At 44.2% G+C, this 24982-nt stretch overlaps 1 protein-coding gene across 1 annotated transcript in view; it reads right to left on the bottom strand.

Moving 5' to 3' along the window:
* NINJ2 (ninjurin 2) overlaps positions 1–24490 on the bottom strand; it is a 75360-nt gene extending 50870 nt beyond the window's left edge. Inside the window, exon 1 of the mRNA XM_063134426.1 lies at positions 23987–24490. Within this exon, the coding sequence (XP_062990496.1) occupies positions 23987–24019 (33 nt within the window). The 5' untranslated portion in view covers positions 24020–24490. The remainder of the gene's footprint in view (positions 1–23986) is intronic.
* Positions 24491–24982: the final 492 nt, after the last annotated feature.

Here is a 24982-nt window from a genome sequence, read left to right as displayed (position 1 = left end):
CCTTCAAGGGCTCTTTGGCCCAGGAATCACGCAGACCCGGTAAGGCTCAGATCTGGAAGGTGTGATATAGGAACGAGGAACAAAGAGTTCCTTCAGGCATGTCCAGAGAGTTCCTTCCAACATTGCAAACAAAAACATCACCCTCATAGGTTCGGTAATGCATTTGGGCAATGCTGAATTATTGCTAAGAACATGTTTCCAGCCGTGTTATTTTTGCCCAGGCTCTTTTAAACTTTAACTTTAAAAAATAACAGAAAAGAAATAAAAGCCACAACCTTGAACTAGAATCAGCCTTTCCGAACTCGGTGTTATTTAGATGTAATGAACTACAACTCCCATCACCCCCTGCCAGCATGACCAAACCCCCCATGCTGCTTGGGGATGATGGGGGTTGTAGTCCTGTATGTCTGGAGAGCACCAAGTGGGGGAAGGCTGAGACTATTCCATATATGGGCTGTGGGTTTTCTTGCCAATCTTCAAGCCGATTAGTTTGAGAAAGTCCTGTCTAATCCTCATTAGTCTTTAAGTGAGCAGAGCATTAAAAAGAGGGCTTATTCTAGTTAAAATGTCAAGGGTTTTTTGGTGTGTGTGTGTGTGTGTGTGTGTTAAAGGATGTCATACAACAGTGATGTACACAAGTACTAATTCCTCCAAAACATGTATCCAGACTTACAGTCCAATTTATTTTCTCTTCAGAAGGAACATGCTTATAGCTCCTTCAAAACTGGTCCTCTGGTCTTAAGCACTCATTTCACATGCACCCATGCTGATGGAGGAGGTCCCCTGTGTGTAGAAGTGCCTCCCCATTTACTTTGATGGAACGGATCAACTGTTCCATACACAGAAAATAATAAATGCATGGAAGCGCTCCTCCCATTGGAGAGAAACCATTTGCACAGGAGTTATTAGTGCGCCTCGGAATATGCATGGGGATAATCCAAAAGAAGTTAATCCTGTTGAAATAAATGGGATGACAATTAAGTGTGGCCTCTCGTTGCATTTATATGAATTGGCCTACAAGAGTACTTAACTTTGTGTAGATTGCGCCAACTAGGTAGAAGTTACTCTCAGCATCTACAAAACAGGTGTGACCCTCTACAGAAAGTAAAGGGTGCTTTAAGGCCCATTCCTATGAGGGGAAACGAAGAGCACAGCGCCCTTTTCCAGGCTGCAACTTTTGCTGTGGATCAAGCTGTTCACTATTAGGCAAGCCTTTGAAAATGCGGCCAGCGAGTGCTGTGCATTCTTTCAGAGACACCCCAAATCAATCGATAAAGAACCAGCGCCGACTAATGACCTGATAAACAAACTGGGCTGGGATGGACAGGGGTGTCACAGGGAGGGTGTTTGCCTCCCATCCCTCGTGTGTGTGCCCTGTGTTTATTTTGCTTGCGTCAGCTGGCCTTGTTTTTCTGAACTGCCCCTTCGTTCATGGTGTTTCCACAGCTGTACTGACTCATAGCCTTTCTGCAGAAAAGTGGTGCCATTCAATGCAAAGGACACTGGGCATCACCAGCTCCCGTTCCAGAGATCAAGTAGTGATGTCCCTTCAGCTGCAGAGCATCAAGCTTCAGCAGAAGGCTGTCAATGGTTACTGGGAGTGATGGCTACAGATTACCTCCACTGTCAGAGGCAATATGCATCTGTATGCAGTTGCTGGGGAACACAAGCAAGAAGCTGCTGTTGCACCCATGACCTGCTTTGTGGGCTTCCCAGAGGGAGACATTTTTCTCCCTCTCTCAAACTACTAGAACCCAATGGGATCATCCCATGAAGCTGATCGGTGGGAGAGTCAGGACAAATAAAAGGAAGAACTTCTTCACACAGTGTATTGTCAGACTATGGAATTCACTTCCACGAGATGTAGTAATGGCCACCACGTTGCATGGCTTTAAAAGGGGATCGGACAAATTCCTAAAGGAGAAGTGGCTATGTGCTACCTCCAGTATCAGAGGCAGTATGCCTATGTACACCAGTTGCCGGGGGGAATGGATGGGAGAGTGCTGTTGTGCCCATGTCCTGCTTGTACGTTTCCCACAGGGAATTGGTTGGCCACTGTGTGAACAGAATGCTGGACCAGATAGACCCTTGCTCTGATCCATGGCTCTTCTTATGTTCTTCTGTCCACTGTGAGAACAAAATGCTGGACTAGATAGGTCTGATCCAGCATGGACCTGTGACGCATTAGCAAAGAGGAAGTTGAAGAATAAGGAAAATAATGAAGCAGAGCCTGGATACAGCTTTCCTTTTCTTTGACAAAGTTCCTACTTCACACAAGCCATTTAAATGGTAAAATTTCTTGGAAAGATTGTTTGCATTTCTAATTAAAGTTGAGGTTGCATTTCAGCTGACTGAAGATCATTTGTGAAAGCTTGAATATAATTTGCAAGAACCTGTAACTATGCTGTCAGAAGCAAACACAGCTGAGTTCAATGGAGCCTATTCCCAGATAGGGTTGCGGGCATGCCCTGTAAACTTAATTGTGAGATTTTATTAGTGATTTGTTTGTTATGGATGTCTGATGGAGTTTACAATCAGAATGTTAGCTACTTTGTGTATATATAACAGGAAGCCAGGATATCAATATCAATATCAATATCCAGGGAGTGTGACTATGGATTCTTAAGGTGATCATATGAAAAGGAGGACAGGGCTCCTGTATCTTTAACAGTTGCATAGAAAAGGGAATTTCAGCAGGTGTCAGTTGTATATATGGAGAACCTGGTGAAATTTCCTCTTCATCACAACAGTTAAAGCTGCAGGTGTCCTTCCCTCTTTTAAATCTGGTCGCTCTAGTATAGCTCCTGCACTTTATCTGTTGTATCTAAAGATAGAGGAGCCCTGTCCTCCTTTTCATATGGTCACCCTATGGATTCTCCTTGGCTTATTTTCCTGTCGCACACCCATAATTACCGTCACCGAGCGCAGCTTGTTGTGATCTCCAAAGCCAGCGAGGGTGGGTGGTAGGGCTGTTTTACAAACCGGCCTGGAACCCGTGGCTTGTTCTAGGTTTATAAACCATTCCTGCCACCCAACTTTGCCAAGTTTGGAATCTGCACCCGGCAAGATAAGCCATACCTGACGAGGGTAATTATGGGGGCTTATTTTCCCTCCTCAATCATGCAAACCCGCCCAGTAAGGCTTACTTCAGAGTAAGCATGGACAGGATTGCATTGTGAATTGCTTCATCTCTTTTGGCCCTGCCACTACAAATATAGAAGCTGATAATAATAAGTTGTTCCTCCTGCTCTGCAAGGATACACTCATGACAGAGCCTGCTATCACAAGATGTTTTCAGCCTGATTGTCACCCTTGACACTAAATTAATCTCTTTACTCTATTAGTTTTGGTGGGGGTTATATAATAGATGGATTTAACCGGACAGTACACAATGTTATGCTGCTTAGCAATCAAACATTTTGAGATTTGCTCCTCATTAGCTCTGCATATTGTATAGAGAAAATGTTGCTTATGAAACAGTTGAAACTGAGATCTGCCTTCAGGGCTTTGGAGAGACAAGGGCAAGCAAGAGACCACCCGTTGGCCAGATCACCAGATTGGGGGGGGACAACTGTATTTCCCTATCGTTGCTTCTGTCCCACAACAGAGTCGAGCAGCTTCCTCTTCCTTCACACGGGAAGAAAGAAGAAGCAAGCAACAACCACGCAGCCCATTCAATGGGTGTTTTTATGGCGCAACCTCTCCTGCACACAGCAGGAAATAGTGCCAATTAGCGATACAGCCAGAGGAATCGGATTTTCCAGGCGGTATTTTGAAGCGGGAAAAACAACAGAAGAAGCAGGAGACACACAGGAGGATTGCATCATCATCAAAATGTCTTGTGAAGATCTGTGAGTGGCCAGTCGCGAGCATGCCATAAAACACTCATCTAATGATGCCCATTATGGACTTCAATTGTAGGTCTGTATGTGTACATCAGAGGTCACACATTTACTTAGAATGTAAAGGTCGGGAAGTTGTGCTCAAAAGAGCAGGAGACTGTAAAGTTCAACAAAAGGTCAGAGGAAGAAAAAGAAAAATGTCTCAGGAAATGACAACTTAATTTCCAGAAATTAACAAGAAACTACTCCATTGAGCAATTGGAGTTTGGCCTGGAGAACTGATGGGTGCAAATATTGCTGGAAAACAGACAGACAGGGAGAGTTATGCCCACATGCCCATTTCCCAAGAGAATCAGCCAACTATACAGTGTGATTTTAAAAAATGATGAAAATTAATAAATAATAAACAAGAAAACAATGTTCATTAGAATATAATGTAAATTCCTTCATATCCATGAAACTATGCCTGACTTTATTGCCTTACCTAGCTGGGGGAACTAATGGGCTGGTCAGGTCACCCTGGAACCTAGAAAGGCATCATGGCCTTGGGAAAAGCCCTATGCAGAGAGACTGAAAGAACTGGGCGTGTTTAGCCTAGAGAAGAGAAGATTGAGGGGGAGACATGATAGCACTCTTCAAATACTTGAAAGTTTGTCACACAGAGGAGGGCTAGGATCTCTTCTCGATCATCCCAGAGTGTAGGACACGGAATAATGGGATGAAGTTACAGGAAGCCAGATTCCAGCTGGACATCAGGAAAAACGTCCTGACTGTTAGAGCAGTATGACAATGGAACCAGTTACCTTGGGAGGTTGTGGGCTCTCCCACACTAGAGGCATTCAAGAGGCAGCTGGACAACCATCTGCCAGGTATGCTTTAAGGTGGATTCCTGCAATGAGCAGGGGCTTGGACTTGATGGTCTTATAGGTCCCTTCCAACTCTACTATTCTATGATTCTATGGGCAGAAGAACATGGTATGGAGGTTCCGAGTTCAAGAAATCTCAGAGAGTGCCTCACATTTGCTGGATTGTGTCCATAGTTATTAACTCTATACCACACAGAAACCAGGAGTTTGTCTATAAGGAGTATCCCTCTTCAATTACCTTACTAGGTTTTGAAGAAAACCAACAAAGCCTGCCATAGTTGCTTAGCAACAGACCCAGGATCAAGGTAGGCCTGGTTGGGCACCTACCAGCAGCCCACACCTCAGCAAAGGCCCCCTGGCGTTACTCTGCCTCCTCAACATTGCACAGTTCACCCGCCTCTCACTTGGCCCCAGACAATGGTGTGGGTGGGGAGAAGGACTCCTGCTCATTTCAGGAGTCCCCAGCCTTTTTCAATCCATGGGCAGATTTGGGAATTTGCAGCAGGCACTACTACAAAATGGCTCCCCTGGAAGATGTGGCTAGTCACATAATGGCTGCTGGGGGGCGGGAGCTAGCTAGTCAAAAGGTTGGAGGGCAGAGAAATAGCAAGGCCAGAGGTTAGGGGGGATGGAAAGAGTTGCTTCCTGGCCCACCCAATCTTCTGTCTACATGAACCTATCCCCTTTGCATGCTCTCTCTCTCTCTCTCCACTTCAAGCCTCTAGCCTTGCCATTTCTCTCCCCTGCCACCTCTTTATTTCGCTGTTTCTCCCCACTCCTAGCCTCGCTCTTTCTCTCCCTTCACCTTGTTTTCTTTTCCCGACTATGGAGCGTCTGATCAGTGGCAGGTTCAGGAACAGGGAAGAGAACCTAGACCCCTAACATTTTCCAATTTTTATTTACAATTTTTCTGAGAAGGGGCAGAGAGTTAAGAGCTTTGTCGGCACCATTTGAAGGGCCTGTGGGCACCATGGTAACCATGTTGGGGACCCCAGGCTTACCTGCTCACTGGCTCTCTGTTTATCAAGCAAGAAAGTGGCTACAGTGATGAGAAAGAGAATGAGGAGCAACAGGAGCTCACGAAAATGGTAGTGAAAAGGCAGACTTGCCGAAGGAAGGGATCCACTGGATGTTCTACCTACGAGCCCTCAAAAAATCTGGAGCTGGCACTGAGTAGCAAGCACAAGGCATGATCCCAGTCATTTAAGTTCTAACAATGTTTTTTCTTGTTCCAGTCCAGCAAAATGGCTAGCCAAGGTGGAAACCTGTTAGGAGTATCTGTGTGACGCACTTGGTGCACTGGCAGATAATAACCCCATTCAATCATGGGGCAGCAGCAGCATTAGCACAATACGGCTCACTTAAAACATCCAAATACAATGTTGGCAGCCTACCAATGGCATCCAAATTCAGATCTCAAATATTGTTAGCCAAGTTCATTGTTCTATCTAATCAAGTACTTTAACAACTTAATAGGCAATTGGCTATAATTAACAGCATTCAGGCAGAAGCCTGTTACAGTTCTGAAGCAGGGTTGGAAGGATTCCTCTACCACCACCCCGCCCTCTTGCCGCTGTCCTAGATGATGGAAAGTTCCCTCTGATGAAGAACAACAGTAATCAGGTCCTGATAGCAATGACATCAGTTTCAGTGGAGATAATTAATAAACAGATAGAGAAGAGCAGCTTTGGTTGCTGAAAGGTGGCAGAGACTGTGGAAAATGGGAAGATAAAACTAAAACCAGACCCAGATCCCTGGATGTTAAACATTAACTGCACCTAGCAGCTAAAAAAGAAGTAGTGCATCAAGGTATGGAAGAGAAATATTGGGTGGGGTGGGATATATGGACATAGACATAGCATAAAAGAAAGCTTTATTGAAAGTCATCAGGTGTTCCCCCCCCCTTCCCCTTTTTCTCCACCCTGCATTTATGTAACTGTTTCTGCTTATATATCTCTTTCTTGGTGTATGGAAGTAGGTACATGGCTTGGGAAGGAATTAAAAGTTTAAATGAACAGCTTTTAATAAAGAGGAACTGTTACAGGAGGTTTGAAATAGCAAGGTTTGTGCTAAAAGGAAAGGGGAAGACTAAGAATTAAATTTGAATGGAAAAAACGTACATATGATGTTGCTTAAAACTAATTGTATTGGTTGGCAAATAACTAGGGGCAGAATTCAATGTTTCTTTCCCCCCTCTTCTTTGTAATGTGCAGTTTAGCTAAGGTGACCATATGAAAAGGAGGACAGGGCTCCTGTATCTTTAACTGTTGTATTGAAAAGGGAATTTCTGCAGGAGTCATTTGTATATATGGGGAACCTGGTGAAAGTTCCTCTTCATCACAATAGTTAAAGCTGCAGGTGCCCTGCCCTCTTTTAAATCTGGTCACTGTAGTATAGCTCCTGCAGCTTTAACTGCTTTGATGAAATGACACCTGCTGAAATTCCCTTTCCTATGCAACTGTTAAAAATACAGGAGACCTGTCCTCCTTTTCATATGGTCACCCTAAGTTTAGCATAACAAATTGCCCCATTGGGCTCACAGGGGAAGCAGTCATACCCACTCTCCCAAGCAGGTGGGGATGTCACATGCCTCACCTGGAGGAGTCCTCTTCAGTGAAAGAACTAGAGGCCCCAGACACCCAGGGCGCCCAAGACCAGGGACTGCCACCAGACTGACAGGCGTCTGAGCTCTCTGAGGAGATTCTGCCTCTGAGGCAGAAGCTGAGCAACCCCCTGACACCCTGGAGTGTCATCACCTCAAGCAACAGGCAAGTAAGACTCCTGTGTGAAGGAGTGCTTGTCTTATGAAAAGGTCTCCTCAGAAGAAAGTGTCTCCTCAGGAATAAGGCTCTGTAAAGGGAGACTTGAATATACCACCTGAGCTCTGGGTGGGGCTCCAGCACTCTCTCTCTCTCTCTCTCTCTCTCTCTCTCTCTCTCTCTCTCTCTCTCTCTCTCTCTCTCTCTCTCTCTCTCTCTCTCTGCATTTCAGCAGAGTGACATTTTGTAGACTCTGTTTCTCCAACACTGCAGAGCATGACTCCCAAGAGTCTTCCTTTGTGAATACACAAGGTGGTGGAACTATTTAGAGGGTGGGAGAGAAATATCACAGTGCTATTCTAGATCAAAGATCAAATTAGTAGCGACTTACAAAAATTTCCCTTCTTGGCGATAATGTGCACATTGTCAAAAGCCCAAGATCTCTAGCATCACAATGTCAGGCTATTTGTGGAACAATTAATTGCGCAGAGGACAGTCACAAGAGGATTTGAGTAGTGGAATTGACTTAACCTCTGCTTCACGTCCAAGGCCATGTTAATGTTGGCTCTGTTACCTGGGCCAGGTTGAGCTTTCTGGTGTGGACAGATATGTCCACACCTTGGACATATTTCCTCCCATTTCTTTATCCCCCCTCTTTCACCGCTTACAGAAAAATTAGGGAACCTCCTACAGTGGGGCTTTTTTCCAGGACCATCTGCGTACAAATTTGCAGCTTTAATCTCTACTGTTTGACTTCTGAATGTGGTTGACACAATGCAGAAGGTGGAAGCAAGCTATTTTTAGATCAAATGTATGCTACGATCAATATAACCTTTTCTTATGATTTATAGATGCAGGCATTCAAACGCCATTTGTACAACCCGAGACTAAATATGTTTACTCGGAAGTATATTCCGCTCTGTTCAATGGGACTTTCTCTCATGCATGCGAATGAAATTCCAGCCTTAGTTTGTGAAAACGTCTTGCATTTTTCCACTGTCAAAAGCAAATCATATGGTGCTCTTGGTGTTTTCCTACACATGTGGGCACCATAAACAATGATAGATAATTGTAAAGCACACAAGATCCTCGAACAGCAGGCTCAGATGAACACAAAATCCCATCCTAGAAATATGTTTATAAATGCTGGTGTTGTCTGAAGGCCAAACTACTAGTGATGAAGGAGACTAATTGCAACACATTTTCAAAGCCTTTTTTAGCCTTGCTGGAGAGTTCAGTTTTGATTTGGTTGTAGCAGTGGAGCGGAGGGAGGTTAACTGTTTCACTGATGGAATTTGCCCTCTTTCAACAGCTATTAGCTACAGGGTGTGGGAGAAAAGCATATATTATATGGGGTGGCCATCGACATGTCATAAAAAAGAGGAAGCTCATTGCCAAAACAGAGGGGAGGGGAGGAGAACATTGCTTTGCATATGCTAATTTATATGAATAGCTGCAAATTGAAAAATAATGGCTATCAATTAAATAAAATGTGATGGACTGGTTCATATGAACATTGCAGCCCACTGTGGCTTATTTAAGCCATGGTGGTTGCAGTGCGGGTGGGTGGCCATTTAACCCCCAGCAGGCTGTGTGTACGCTGTTGTCTGAACCCAGGTGGCACAGGTTGTTTGAGCGTTAAACAACCCTCAAATAACCCTACAAAGACTGTGGCTTATTTGAGGGTAGTTTAACCCTCAAACAACCCCTGCTGCCCAGGTTTAGATGTCACAACAAGCCATGCCCAGGGCTGGAATAGGCAAGCTAGTGCCCATGGGCACCGTGGCTCATTGTGGCTTAAATAAACTATGGTGGGCTTTGGTGATAATGTAAACCAGGTAAATATGTCTCACCATAGTGGGGAGGCCTGGGAACAGAAGATCTCCTGTGTGCCTGCTCAGTCTGCTATCCAGGCTCCTGCTACCTCTCTCTTCTTACAGTTTTTTATCTTTAAAGTGGACTTTGATTGGCCTTCTAAACAGAGGACTGCCCTCTTCAAAGTAGCACACATGTTCACACTGTGGTGAGGGTGGAGTAAAGCAAAGAAATAGAAGCCTCTTTCTTTGGCCAGCAAATGCAACTCATTATATTGTTAGTAGCATGAAGAAAATGACATTATATATGTGTGTGCGTGTGCAGGCTTGTCCATTCCAAAGAAAGCCCCATAAAGAAAGCTTTCTGCACTATTATTTCAAGATCTAAAGTCTGCACCAAGAAAAGCTGGATTCTGTGGGTTGTATGAATTATGTCAATTAAGCTAATCTGCATATATGTGAATATTTGCATAGTTCATTGGTTGGTCATGAGATGGGACAAAAGCTATTCAAGGCACTGAAGACCCAGGGGCCCAACATTGGAAAACCCTCAATCAACCATCCAACCACTGACTTCAATCCCCGACATCTCCAGGTAGAGCAGGAACAGCTCTTGCCCGAAATCCCAGAGAGCCCGGCCTGTCAGGGCTGACAATACCAAATGGAGCAATGGTCTGACTTAGAGTAAGGCAGCTTCCTGTGTGCCTATGATAAAGCAATCCTATAATGGAAGTAAGCCCACTAAGTTCAATGGGACATATTCCCAAGTAAGTGTGCATAGGATTGCAGCACTCACATTTAAGCTCATCTTTGTAGCCCTAAGGACTAGTAACTTGCTTTTAAAAACAACAACTGAAATTTGCAGATTGCTGAATTCTGAACCTTAGAACCCATTTATTGACTTACATTTATTGACTATTAAATTTCTAGTCCACCTTTCCTTTTAGTCGTAATGCCCAAGGTGGATTAGAAATTAACATTTTTGCTCATAAGCACAGCAAATGTGTGGATTTATGCTCTTACGCAGATGTGTGGATTCGACATACAGTAGATCTATCTGAGATTTAGCCAAAACTTTCTATTGAGGAGCTATGGGGAACTTAATATAGTGCCTCCTCTATCCTCCATATACACTGCTGTCCCCTGCTAGCAAAGTTGCAGCCTCTCTGCCTATATCTATATCCTGCTTGTGGGTTCCCAGTCAATAGCTGGTTAGCCACTGTGTGAACAGAATGCTGGACTAGATGGCCCCTTAGAGTGTCATCAGACGAGCATTTTATCTTACGCACGCTACTGCCCACTTACAGATGTCCTTTAGACGACTATGTCCGCCTCCTGCACACCTCTGATGCCTTCCACTCGTTTTTCTACCATAAAATAGCGGCTTTCAATACCATCGACCGTGGTGGTATCCTTCTGGAATGACTGGCTAAGTTGGAAGTGGGAGGTACTGCATTGCAGTGGTTCTGCTCCTACTTGACTGGTCAGCTCCAGAAGGTGGTGCTTGGGAACATTGCTCAGCTCCGTGGATTCTCCAGTATGGGGTTCCACAGGGGTCAGTCTTATCCCCCATGCTGTTTAATATTTACATGAAACCGTCGGGTGCGGTCATCCGGAGCTTTGGAGGGTGTTGTCATCAGTACGCTGATGACACGCAACTCTACTTCTCCTTCTCATCTTCATCAGGTGAGGCTGTGGATGTGCTGAACCAGTGCTTGGCTGCGACTATGGACTGGATGAGAGCTAATAAACTGAAATTCAATCCAGACAAGACTGAGATGCTGTTAGTGGGTGGTTCTGCTGACCGGATGGAGGGTATTCAACCGGTTCTGGAGGGGGTTACACTCCCTCTGAAGGAGAAGGTTCGTAGCTTGGGGGTTCTCCTAGATCCATCTCTGTCACTTGAGGCCCAGGTGGCCTCAGTGGCACGGAGTGCCTTTTACTAACTTTGGTTGGTGGCCCAGCTATGCCCCTATCTGGACAGGGATAACCTGGCTGCAGTTGTCTACACTCTGGTAACCTCTAAATTAGATTACTGCAATGCACTCTATGTGGGGCTGCCTTTGAAGACAGTTCGGAAGCTGCAGCTTGTGCAAAATGCAGCGACCAAATTGATTACTGGGACTAGAAGGTTCAAGCATATAAGACTCACTCTGGCCCGCTTGCATTGGCTGCCTGTATGTTTCCGAGCCCAGTTCAAAGGTGCTGGTTTTAACCTACAAAGCCTTACATTACTTGGGACCACAATACCTGACGGAACGCCTTTCCTGACATGAACCTACCCAAACACTACGTTCAACATCTAAGGTCCTCCTCCGGGTGCCTACTCCAAGGGAAGCTCAGAGGGTGGCGACAAGAGAGAGGGCCTTCTCTGTGATGGCCCCCTAACTGTGGAACAATCTCCCTGACGAGGCCTGCCTGGCGCCGACATTGTCATCTTTTTGGCGCCAGGTCAAGACTTTTCTCTTCTCCCAGGCATTTAGCAATATGTAATGACCATGGGTCTGGGTTTTTTGGCTCATCGTTTTTAAAGTTGTTATAGTGGTTTTAAATGTATGTGTATTTTGCTTGTTTTTGTGGTTTTTAGTCTTTGTATATTGTTTTTAAGTGGTTTTAACTTATGTGAACCAACCAGAGAGCTTCGGCTATGGGGTGGTATACAAATGTGATTAATAATAATAATAATAATAATAATAATAATAATAAATAGACCCCCCCAAAATCTGACTTTTTAAAAGAAAAAAATGGAATGTGCCACAATCTCCTGCTGTGTGCAGGAAAAGCAGCACAATAAAAATATCCCCTGAATGGGCCACATGATCTTTGTTTATTTCCTCTTTCCCAGCCGGGAAAAATGAGGAAGTAATGAGGGGCAGAAGCAGGGGCAGAGAAGTGACGGTAAGGAAACATGATTTCCCTCCATCTGATGACACTTTTAGTCTGATCCAGCAGGGCTCTTATTGGGTTCTCATCAGTGCAGCACTGGTACAGAGCCACCGTGGGCCAATGTGACCCAGGTCCAATATAATGAGAGACCCTCTGCCAGCCTATTCTAGAACAAGTGGAACTGTGTGCTTTGGAAATAGATGAAAATGACTGTATATGTTATCAACTACAGTCAGATCCACCTGGATACTTGTTAAAAAATGTGATATTTTCTGAACAGTTTGTGAAAACCAATTTGAGCTCTTGCACATACAAGCTAGTCATTTCACCTGTTTCCTAGATGGTACTTTGGGTATGTCAAAATAGGCATTTATGAAGTACATTTCCGGCTTTCTGGAACTGATGATTCCAATTTGCACACAGAGGGACTAGTTATTTAAAAACAAAGCAATAAATAATGAACAGCAGACAGCACAGTAAATGCACCATAGCTTAACAGAGATGCACAAACACATACAGAAGACAGTAAATTTCTGGAGCGTAAACTAAAACACACACATATGAATAATAAAGGGAAGAAACATTTAGAATTGGTTTAATTACTGTTTTAGGAAGCTAGAGGAAAAGTAGGAAGAGTTCAAGCTGGAGGGATCTTCTTTGGTTTTTACAGGAATCCTGAGTTCCTGTGGAACGCCTTGGACAGCTCCTTTAGAGTTCTGACTGAAACTCAGCAGATTTACTGTCCCACTGATGAGCTCAGGGCCACCAAGGTCTACCAACCAGAGCCTGGTGCAAAATAGGTACATGTTTAAACAGAAAAATGCCCCCCAATACCCAGCATGCCCTGGGATGCTGGGAGTGGTAGGATCCCCACACACACACACACACTGTAAACATGCATCGGATTGTGGCCTTAGAAACAAAGAATTCTGAACCTGGGGGTTTGTTTTGAGTATCAGAAATGAACTAACAATCCCTCAGAACAAAAATCCATTCCTGCTTATCCTACTGCACACCATCTTTCTTCTTTTCTGCAGAATAACTGAGGGGGAGGGAGATGTCATTTTGTTGTTATTGTTAAACTGGGAGTCAGAAATTATCCAAACATCTACTAGTAGATACGGATCTACTTTCTGCCCACCCCTGATCTAGGGACCAACCACGTCAAATTGCTGTGGTTCTACATTTCAAGCAGTAGCTGGAGGGCTGTTTTGTGTGGCTTGGTTTATCCCAGGTGCTTGGTGCCCATTTTATACTTGACCTAAAAAGGTGATGATGGTTAGTTCTATTTATATCTCACTGTTCTGCTTTTTTCATACACTCAAGGCAGCTTACAACATGCAATCAAATCACATCAAGATAGCATCCCATCAATAAAATAATAAAACATTGCAGAACCAGTAGCCGCAGTTTACAGTTGCCATATGTTGCTTCCTGATAACCTCAGCAGTCATTGGGGAAGGGGGGAGGATGCTCTCAGATTGAGCTAGGTAGGATGGAGGGTTGCCTAGCTACTGCAGGGCTGGCCCAAGACCTTTCACTGCCTGAGTGAAGGACAAAATGGCGTCCTCTCCCATTCCATGTGCTAAAGCTGACTGCACAGGCAGATGAATCTGTCTTCAACACTAATTCTGAAACATAAGAACATAAAAAGAGCCCTGCTGGAACAGACCACCAGCCCATCTAGTCCAGCATTCTGTTCACACAGTGGATAATCAATTGTCAACCAGGAAGTACAAGCAGGACATGAGTGCAACAGCACCCTTCCATCCATGATCCCCAGCAACTGGTGTACTTAGGTTTATAGCCTCTGATACTAGAGGTGGCACATAGCCATCAGGACTAGTAGCCATTGATAGCCTTCTCCTTCAGGAATTTATCCACCCCACTTTTAAAGCCATCCAAATTGGTATCCGTCCCTACATCTTGTGGTAGTGAATTCCATAGTGTAATTATGCACTTTGTAACAACGTTATCCACTGAACATGAAAGCAGCAGGCTAACTTAGGGGGTACAGAGTAGGCTGATGGGCACACAGTTCTCTTTTTGAACACGTTGGTGCTGCCTCCCAGCATCTGCCGCCTGAGGCAATTGCCTCACCCTGCCTAATGGTAGGGGCAGCCTTGCCCCAGAGGTTAGGTAGCGCTATTACAGTGCAAACATATACGTATCTCAGAACGTCCAATTGATTTCAACGGGGGACACTCCCAGGTCATATAGGACTGCAGCCTTATTACCCCACTGAATCAGTGGGATTTTGGTCAGAGTAACAATAGGACCTCATTGTGCAGGGGTGCCATTTTAGATTTCGTGGATGTCAGATGCAGAGTGAGCCACTTATACTGTGCATATTTACCCTGAACAATTGTTCATACCAGACAGAAATTATCAACCACTTTTTCCTGACTTCAGGCACTTTCAGTCCCCATTAATTTCACTAGAAGAGATTTAAGAAAGTGCTTAACTATACCATTGAAATTAATGGAATTTAAAGTGCTCTACTTTGGCAAGATTGTGCCATTAATTTCTGGCGTTCTGAGCCTTCGCTGTACATTTTCCTGCAGTTTTCCTACAGAAAGCCTTTCCTCTAAATGTGCTCTTCTGGATTGAGATCTGACAGTCTTCCCCAACCTAGTGCCCTCCAGATGTTTAGGACTACAACCCTTAGCAGCCTCAGCCAAAATGGATTATGGGAGTTGTAGTTCAAAACATTTGAAGAGCACCAGATTGTGGAAGGATAGTAGGAGCATAAGATATGTACACTAATGTATTGCACACTACAAGAGAACTCGGCTTACTGGGCAGTTAAAGGTGTGATCCCATGCTAGTTTAAATTTTTTAAAAAAGTCCTACAACTGCCAGCATTCCCCATGCTGGCTGGGGAGTGTTGGGAGTTGTAGGACTTTTTTCTGTCTAAAAATACATAGGATTAAGGGTATAATAAGGCATAATAAATATAACATTTCATACTCCAAAAAGTCCTAAATGTATATCCTGCCATCCTGCACAGATTGTGCCATATCTATAGCCCTGTTTTGCATCATAGGATAAAGTTTTTTCTTCTCCTCAAAATTCATTAGCTGAAGCAGGGGATTTGTAAAACCTATTCTTAGTGGAGGACAGAGCCCTGAATGTTGCAAATACCCATTTTTAATAGTATTTTATTATTCTCCTGTAAAAAAACACAAAAACATCAGCAGTGAAATCCACAGGCCTTCTATCCACCTTTATTTTATTTTTAGCCATCGGCCATTACAACTGAGTTGCAAAAAATTGGCACATATTCAGCAATATCGTGTGCTAATGAAGTAAGGGGTAGTTTTCTATTTAAAAGAAAAAAGTGATTGAAGAGGTTTGGCTTTCTGTTTGTTCTCTTTAACCCGAGGACTGTTTCACACCTTTGCTTTTTGTACTTTGTAGTGCCAGCATCAGGAGCTGGCACTGTTAAGGGACTATCAAGGCTCACTCCCCTGCCGGGCGAGGCGGGGGTACTGCCAGCCTCCTGACCCTGCCGCTGTTCCTCCTCCTTGCTGTTTACCTGCCCACCCTGACCAAATGAGCTGTGATGGGAACCAGAAGGAGGAGACTCAGTGGAAGCTGGTGACATGGGTTGGTGAATCCGCTCCAGGTTTTAGTCAGAACCAGTTAGAACCTTGGATAGCTCCTTTAGAGTTCTGACTGAAACCTGGAGCAGATTCACTGACCCACTGACATGGGAGCCCACTAGCCTCCACTATGGAGGAGGAGGAGGAGGAGGAGAAGCCGCCTCCACTTGTCTTACTCCCTGGTGTGCATTGGGTCCAGGAGTAAAGGCCTGAAGGGACAGCAGTGACAGCAGCCAGGAGGAGGAGGTGGTGGTGAGTCCAAAGAAGGGTCTGCACAGGGGACATCTTGTCCAAGGGTCCAAAACTCTGGTACTTGGATGTAGATCCCAGAGTAAAAAGCACATGCATATGTGTATTTAAAGGGCCATTTGAATTGCATATGCTTATTTAAAGGGCCATTTCCGTTGGTGAGATACACAGAGGCCAGGAAGCTCATCCTTCCCTAGTCACTGCTTCCGTGTATATTGTGGAGAAAACAAGGAATGGGGAAGCAGCTATTTCAACACGCACACACCATTCACAACTGATGCACCAAGCATGAACGTCATATACAGATATCCATAATAATCGAGTACAAAACAAGAATGTGAATTGGCCCTAATAGCCTGCTCCTGAACATATATACCTGTAAATAGATTGGGTGATTGATTTGTGATATTTCTATACTGCTAAATATAATAAAATCCCTATGCTGATTTTATTATATGTAATGGGACCTAATTAGTATGTTGAGTATTGACATTTTAATTTACAGAGCTTCTCTACGTTAAGCAAAAATCCCACTTCCTTAATGGGCTTTCTTCTTCCACAGTCTTTCTGGGTTTACAAAGGGCTCTTTTACACAGCAACCACGTGGTTTGGAATTGAAACTTCCCAGCTCGGCAATGCTCTATATGTTAAATGAAATGGCGCCATGTAGTGCCTGAATTATAGTGCAAAACCGCCCATTAAGTGTTATTACAGCTTACTTCCAATCTTTCTGAAAGCGGGATAAAGGCAGGAAAGCACAGGAGACGTCCTGGAGGTTGACGACGTCGTGTAAAAGACTGTTTTGTGAGTGACCAATCACAAGCGTTCAGTAAATCACTAGTGTAGAGAAGCTCTCAGTGTCTTTCATTTCGCAAATGATTCTCCCCCTTTTTAAGGTGCAAATTATTCTTAATTCAGAGTCTGTCCCAATGTCACATTTTGCAGCCAATGCCCATATACAAAGCCTGAGTGAAGCAGCATGGTGTTCTGCATTGCTAACACCCCTCTAACTCCTCTAACACTAATTGAAAGTCCAGGTAGAGCTTTGGGTGTACATTAGAGACCCACAAAGCAACAATTCAAGACAAGGAAATCCAGCATCCAGTCATTAACACAGCCACCCCACTCATCCCCATGTCTGTGACTATTACAGATTTCACAATTAATATAAAATTCATTCAGTACTGTGAAATTTGTCAGTTCCAATAATAATAATAATACCACACATTTGTTTTAAATATTCAGGTTTAGCACCCTTGAAGTAGCACTAAAATATGTGTGATGGATGCTAAACCCTAAATAAAGAGGAGCACTTCACATATGAAATGTAGAAAAAACAATAGCCCTCTTTCTGGTTGCTCAGGAGAGGTAAATGGAATTTTGGAATAATCCAGCTGAAGTCAAGCACTTTTTAATCCCACCAATTTCAATTAGAGAGAATTAATAACGTGCTTAGCTTTCTCAATGAACTCAATGGGGACCAAGATTGTCTACAATCTTAAATAAACTGAAAGTCGTGGGATGTGTTACCAAGTGAACATGGCTAGGCTTAGGATGTTAAAGTGCTTAATTTCGGCTAGACACTAGACGATGCACTTTCATTATTTTTAATCTGTTGTTTATCAGTTTGACATGCCATAGATTTTATTAAATATGAATCTAGTCAAATTAGGAAATGGTGCCTTCCTCAGGTGGATAATTACTTCAGTATGAAACTGCAATTTCCAATTAAAATGAAATGTATTTTGCATATGAATAAATTATTTGGCTGCTTGTCCAAAAAGCATTACTATTTAGCAGTCAGGTAACACTTTCAGCGTTGTAACAAAATGTTCAAAAACAACAACCTATTATTTTGTCCACATAACAACTCTGTGAAGCTGGTCGCTACATTCATTCCCGTTATGCAAACGAATGGGAATGGGCAGGCATGCCAGTATGAATTAAGGTGCAATCCTATGCATGTCCTATAATTCCCAGCATGTCCCCGCCAGCCTTGTGGGGGCACGCTGGGAATTGTAGGGCTTTTTTCCTGTCTAAACATGTATAGGATTGCGCCCTTAGAGCTTCTCTACGTTAAGCAAAATTCCCACAGCCTTACCAGGGTGTTTTCTGGAGTCTTCACAGGTTTATGATCTGCACAATACACATGGTTTATGATCGGCGCAATACACGCGCTTCTCCCCGTCTTGCTTTTGTCGGTTCCTTCCCATGTGTTTCATCTATACCACCAACAGATGGCACTGCTATATTTGCGATTTAGATTTAGTATGGCATTTTCGGTGACTTATAAAATGGCAGATTCCCACTTGAAAACAATGGGAAAGGCAGCAGAGGACCCGCGAATTCCTATGAGTGAACAATCACAAGTGCACGATAAATGCCTCATGCAGAGACAGCCTTAAGGTGCAATCCTATGGTTTGTGCCCTTCGTACTCATAAGCCCCCAAATTAGGGGACTTATGAGTATCCAATGCAGACAGCTGGAGGACGGATGGGATCCTCTCTTAAATGTCCTGTCCATTCTGCAGTTGTTGCTAGATGCATGATATTGAGCGTGTACCAAGGGAGTTCCAGAGTGGGAGAGGGGAGGCTGCGCACCACACTGGAAGCTGTCTAAAGCCACTACCGCAGTCTCCTCCCCTCTCCACTCTGGGAACGCCCCCTTTTTGCCCTTTCCGTGTTCAGTTTTACGAGCACAGAGAGGCATCCGCCACAGGTCACTACGTGATGGCTGCGAGGGGGACGGGGAGGGGAGCACAGTTTCCTGGCTCTGAACTTGGAGCCAGAAAACCAAAAACTATGTCCCCCCAGACACTATCTAGGGCAGGCATAAGATTGCTCCCTTAAGTCACTTTCCTGGACTTATTTGCAGTGAAATAAGCAATGGGCTCCTGTGTTCTTTCCCTTAGGGAGAGGTGGCAAACCTCTATATGATGTCTGTTAAGTTTTTGAAGGAGGTGGTTTAGACGCAGAAGCGTTGCTTACTTTCTCCAGTTTATATTTCTTAGCTCTACTCCCTCTGTAACACTTTCCAATTCATTTTTTCCCTCTCCTTTCCAGTTCAGGCTTCCTTGACAAGAGACTATTCAACTGCTTTCCAGGCCAATACGGAGGAGTTCTCTTTCCTGCTTGGAACTGGAGTATCACCAAGAAGTACTGAGTTTTACTAGCTTCTAAAACCACCCCTTGAGCTTTACTGAAAGAAACTGTTTCTCCCTCCCAACCTTTTCCAAGATCACTTTCGACAAAAATTCCTCAGACACTGGCCTAAAACAGAAGCCAATTGACTACCTGGTGCACTTTCCCAAATCAATATCCAGCTTTAAAATCACATTTACATCATGATTCCAAACATGTTTACTAAGGATTCAATGGCATTTATTCCAAGGACGCTTGTAGAGGATCAGGCTGCTAATCTTATTTTTTATACTGTATGCTCCATGGACAGAAAGGAGACCAAGAAAGGCAGGGGGCGTGTCTAAGGTCTTCACCAAAACAGGGCGCTGTCTGTACGCGGTGAAAGCCCTGCGGTGGCCGCAGACCTGTGCTGTGTTGGTTAGATGGCACAGGTGCAGCTTCACAGCCACTACAGGGCTTTCCGCAAAGCTGTGGTTTGAAAAAGTCAGGTATTGTCCCCCTTGCCCCTGAGAATTCTGGGAACTATAGTTCTCAGGGGGGATATTCAATATATTTATTTCTTTGTTTAGTTATTTAATATCTCCCTCTTCAGCCTAAAAATAAACCCAAAGCAGCTTACAAGAGAATTTAACAATAAGCAAAGCAAACAAAACAATACGAAGATATTAGACCAGGGATTCCCAACATGACACCCATGAAGGGGTCCCCACGGTAATGTGTGTAAAACTTTTTTTAAAAAATCCTTTTTAAAAAATATATGTGCATTAAATTTTATATATCCATAGGAATGAATACATATAAAATGCATACAACCTTCTAGCAATTATACATACAAAAGTAGACCAAATATCCATCTGAAAATAGTATCTATATGCCAGCTGTTCAAATACTGAAAGTGTAGTACATCCATTGCAATATAGGAGGTGAATGTTTATCTTTCTTTCCAAAGTTGTAATATCAACTTTTAGCTGTGAAAAGAGCACGAAGAATCCATTTATGCTGACCATTTGTTAATTTCCATGAAGCAGGGAAATCATCAGTGAATCATTGTACATCAGTGAATATTAAAGACTGCTCCAGTACAAAATCTAACTATGTAATAACCTCCTCCCAAACAGAATAAACTGCTAGACATTGCCAAAACACATGTTTAAAAGAAGCACTTGCTGCATTCCACCGCCAGCAATTAGCTGAATTATTAAAGAAACATTGTGATGTCCTATAGACACAAAACAACCATTTTTGCAGAAAAAGATGCAGTCAAAGATCCATTTTCGTTACAGGTGGACACCAAAGCAGCAATCCATTGATTAGGCATGTTGTGGTGGTGCTCACATGTCCAAAAACGTTGTGGACCCTTGTATTAGACTGCTTTGCAGGCAGTATTCCACTATTAAAACAAGATGAAAATTAACTGATCTCAAAAGTACTGACAAATTAAAAAGTCTTCAGGTGGCATTAGAAAGAAATTAGATTCTACCCCAGGCAAGCCTCCCTCAGCAGAGAATTCCAAAGCTTTTTTGGTTCGGGCACTCTATCCCTGCCCACCAACCACCTCACTTAAGAACATAAGAAGGGCCATGCTGGATCAGACCAAGGGTCCATCTAGTCCAGCACTCTGTTCACACAGTGGCCAACCAGCTGTCAACCAGGAACACACAAGCAGGACACAATGCAACAGCACCCTCACACCCATGTTCCCCAGCAACTGGTGTATATAGGCTTACTGCCTCTAATACTGGAGGTAGGTAGCCTACTCATCAGGGCTAGTAGCCATTGATAGCCTACTCAGCCTGGAATTTATCCAACCCTCTTTTATGGCTTGGGACCACAATACCTGATGGAACGCCTCTCCCGACATGAACCTACCCGTACGCTGCGCTCAACATCTAAGGTCCTCCTCCGAGTGCCTACTCCAAGGGAAGCTCGGAGGATGGCAACAAGGGAGAGGGCCTTTTCAGTGGTGGCCCCCCGACTGTGGAATGATCTCCCCGATGAGGCTCGCCTGGCGCCAACATTGTTATCTTTTCGGCGCCAGGTCAAGACTTTTCTCTTCTCCCAGGCATTTTTAACAGCATTTTAACAGCATTCAACAACGTTAAGTTTGTTTTTAATGGACCCCACAATTGTTGTTTTTAAATGGATACTGTTGTTTTTATACTGTTTTTTATGTGTGTGTGTGTGTTGTTGTTTTTTTAAATTGTATACTTTTAATGTTTACTATTTTTAAATGTTGTAAACCGCCCAGAGAGCTTCGGCTGTGGGGCGGTATATAAATGTAATTAAATAAATAAATAAATAAATAAAGCCATCCAAATTGGTGGCCATCACCACATGTTGGTAGTGAACTCCATAGATTAACTATGCAATGTGTGAAGTACTTCCTTTTATCTGCCCTGAATCTCCACCAATCAGCTTCATCAGATGACCCCAGGATCTAGTATCATGCATAATTTTGTACACCTCTATCATGTCTCCACTTAGCCTCCTTGTTTCCAAGCTAAACAATCCCAGCTGTTGTACTCTTCCCACACAGGGATGATGCTCCAGTCCCTTGATCATTTTAGTTGCCCTTTTCTGCACTCCTAGCAGTGAGAGGACCTGGAGGAGAAGGCAAATATACTGGCAGATTCCTGAGAGAGTAGGTAGTCCATACAGTACCTAGGTCACCAGCCATTTAGGACTTTAAAGATTAAAACCAGCACTTTGAAACAGACTGGGTCCCAATGTAGTTGTTTTAAAGCTGGTGAGATGTGTTATGTGTTCCATTCACTTGGTCCCAAGTCAGTAGTCTATTTTGGATTAATGGCTGCTTCTGATAGCTCTTCAAAGGCAGCCCCATGTACAACAAATTATAGTAGTCCAAACACGAAATTATTACCACACAGACAACTGTGATTTGGTAGCAGTGGTAGCCACAACAATGTCATCTGCTGAAAGATCCTTCACAGAATCATAGAATAGTAGAGTTGGAAGGGGCCTTTAAGGCCATTGAATCCAACCTCCTGCTCAATGCAGGAACCCACCTCAAAGCATACCTGACAGATGTCTTCATGCAACAGAAGCCTCCTGAGCCTTCAAAGAAAAATACTACCGCAAGGCTGTAAACCTGACCCTTCAGAGGTTGTCCGGAAGGGCACAACACCACCTCCCATCATCGACCAACACAACTTCCACCTTATCTGGACTGACCTTTAGTTTACTGAATGTTCAAAACCCTCAGCAAAGTCCAACGCCTGGGATTCTTGCAGTGGCAGCCATGACAATTAAATGGGCACTAATAAAACAAATATTTGCAATGTAGGTATCCCCAGTTCTACAAATATTCTATCAAGGTTCCTGGCTCAGCCCCAAGAGCATTTCCTCAAGCATGGCTTAACATTTACAGAAGAACATGATGAACGAAATGCACTGCTTCAGAACTTGCAGATGGAAGTCTCTCCCGAAAAGTAGAAAGCTAGCATAGCAGGCAAAGGGGCTGGGCTAGAATCTCTCTCCCTAAGGTGCTAGTTGTCTGTTTGCAGAAAGTTTACATGGGGGAACATTCAGATGTAACATTCCTCAAGCATATAACTCAAAGTGGTCCAGTCCCTTCTACCACTGGCTGATTATTTGTGGTTCGAGGCACTTGCTTTTTTCCTGTTTGGAAGGCAAATAGGACTTCTCAACCAATGCTGGGTTACCACATATCAGCCTTCCCTAATCTGGTACACTGCAGATGTGTTAGATTATGACTCCCATTGAGTCCAGCCAGCCCAGCCAGCCTCTCATGAGCGGATATGATGGGACTTGTAATCCGTCACATTTGGAGGGCACAAGAATGGGGAAATCTGCCACGTGCTTTGCCTCAACATCTGTTAAAAGTCATGCTGTGGTCTGCCCTCCTCCAGTTGGCAAACTTGAAACTCTTCAGCTGAACTCTTCCCTTTTTGGCTTCAGCAACTCCTTTTCTGGTCTGGAGGTTTTTGGGTGGGTGTTTTGGCTTAAAAACCTCAATCCATCTGCAATAAGCTGCCCCTTTCAAGAGACACAGAGTTCTAGGAAGCACCACTCCTCAGCAAACAAACATTAAGGAGCAAAAACATAGGAGAATGGAAGGGCCAGATCAAGAGGTTTTGTTTCTCTAGAACCCCAGGTAGGAACTCATGTCTCCTGCTCTCTCGCTCAGTGGTTGCAGTGTTTATTTCTTTTTCCTCGTGCCTCGACTTGGGAACGTTTTCTAATCAAGCACAGAAGGGCTTTGTGAGGAAGGGCAGAGAACGAGTGATGTTTCCCGGCTTGTAAAATAGGCGCTTGCCTTCTCTTGCCTTGCTCAAGAAAAGCCCTTTCTAAGAACACACTGTGCGGCTCTCCTATGGCATCCGGACTCTCTTCACTATCAGCCCCTTGATGAGCAAAGTGAGCGGTGCTGTCATCAGGACAGGACACGGGGGCAAACGTCTGGGCCCCTCTCTGCAAAATGAGCAGGAGGGCCCCCAAACGCAGCAGGCTTTGCTTATTGCATTTTGAAGCAAGTAAAGTAATACACATCCCACACATCCCCAATAAGATCCGTACATTCAGAATTACCATCTAAATTGTATGTGTATGTGTGGGGAGCCTACAAGACCATTAAATCCAGGGTCTTAAACTACCCAATTGCACCACTGAGAGTGGGACAATGATCCTGAGATCCATTCGACACCCAAGGAAAAGTGGAATAAAGTGGGAGGAGAAAACCCCAGAAATCAAAAAGAGAAGAATGACTGACAGGAGATGAGGCCATTGTTCTTCACCCCACCCCACCCCTCCCCTCCCCTCTTGCTATGCCCAAGTTGGACTCACATGAAGGTTGATCATTTCTCCTTCCGATCCCATCCTTTGGTTCCCCACGTTTTCCCTTCAGTCCTCTTGAGCCCGCACAAGAGATCAAATCTCTGCAGCTTTCTGGATTCTCCAGTGCATTGGCTGGGTGGGAGGGAAAGCACAGCTGCTGGAACAGACATGCTATTCATCGCCACTAAGTGGGACTTTTGCCTTGGCTTTGGGGGTGGGGAGGAGAGGAGAAGGGGTGGTGGAAGCCGTGGCACGCAAGTCCTTTATTGTCTCTTTAAGATGCTGAATGCTCCTCCTGTCATGTTAGCCGTGACTACATGTCTCCATGTCCCCTGGATCCAGCTGAGCCCTGTGAAGTCACTCGGGTGGTGATTCTGCGAGGCACGCAACGTACCAAGGCGCTCATGGCACTGGCCAGGCAAGCTTTCGGCACAGATCCTCCAGGCAGCCTGAAGCTACAGAGCCCTTGTGTGCAGATGGCTTCAATCACATCGGGTTGTTGACACAGTTACGGCGACTCAGTCACGCTCGTCAGCTGCAAAAAAAGACAAACCAAGAAGCATTCTCCATGCCGGGTCCTGAACTTGGGGGGCCATTTCCAACCCACCAAAATCTGGGCTGGGGATTGCGTGTGGAGTTGCCAGGAGAGGCTGGAGTTCATATCTGTATCTCTGAAACGCAGCAAGAGAGGCCCTGCAGCTGCACTGGTCTCTCTTGAAACATCCTCTTCCACCACCAGCTGTAGCCAGCATAAATTCAGTTTTGCCCCAGAACAGGTGGGGGAAGTTAGCAAGAGATTGCCTTATATTCAATCAAATCTAGGGTAGCCACTTATGAACTCCCCCTCCAACCCACAAAAAGAAAGAAAGAAAGAAAGAAAGAATCACCAAAAAAAAAGGACAAAATGTTGCATAGGCTACTTTACAGATAAATAGATGCAAAATTAGAAAGCATTGTCATAACTGAAATAGAAATACATCTCAGCATAGTCTGGAAGATTGTGAA

This window comes from Elgaria multicarinata, chromosome 9 (assembly GCF_023053635.1).
Source record: "Elgaria multicarinata webbii isolate HBS135686 ecotype San Diego chromosome 9, rElgMul1.1.pri, whole genome shotgun sequence".
Lineage (NCBI taxonomy): Eukaryota > Metazoa > Chordata > Lepidosauria > Squamata > Anguidae > Elgaria > Elgaria multicarinata.
Note: the sequence above shows the minus strand (reverse complement) of the source record. Positions and strands in the feature narration are given on the sequence as shown.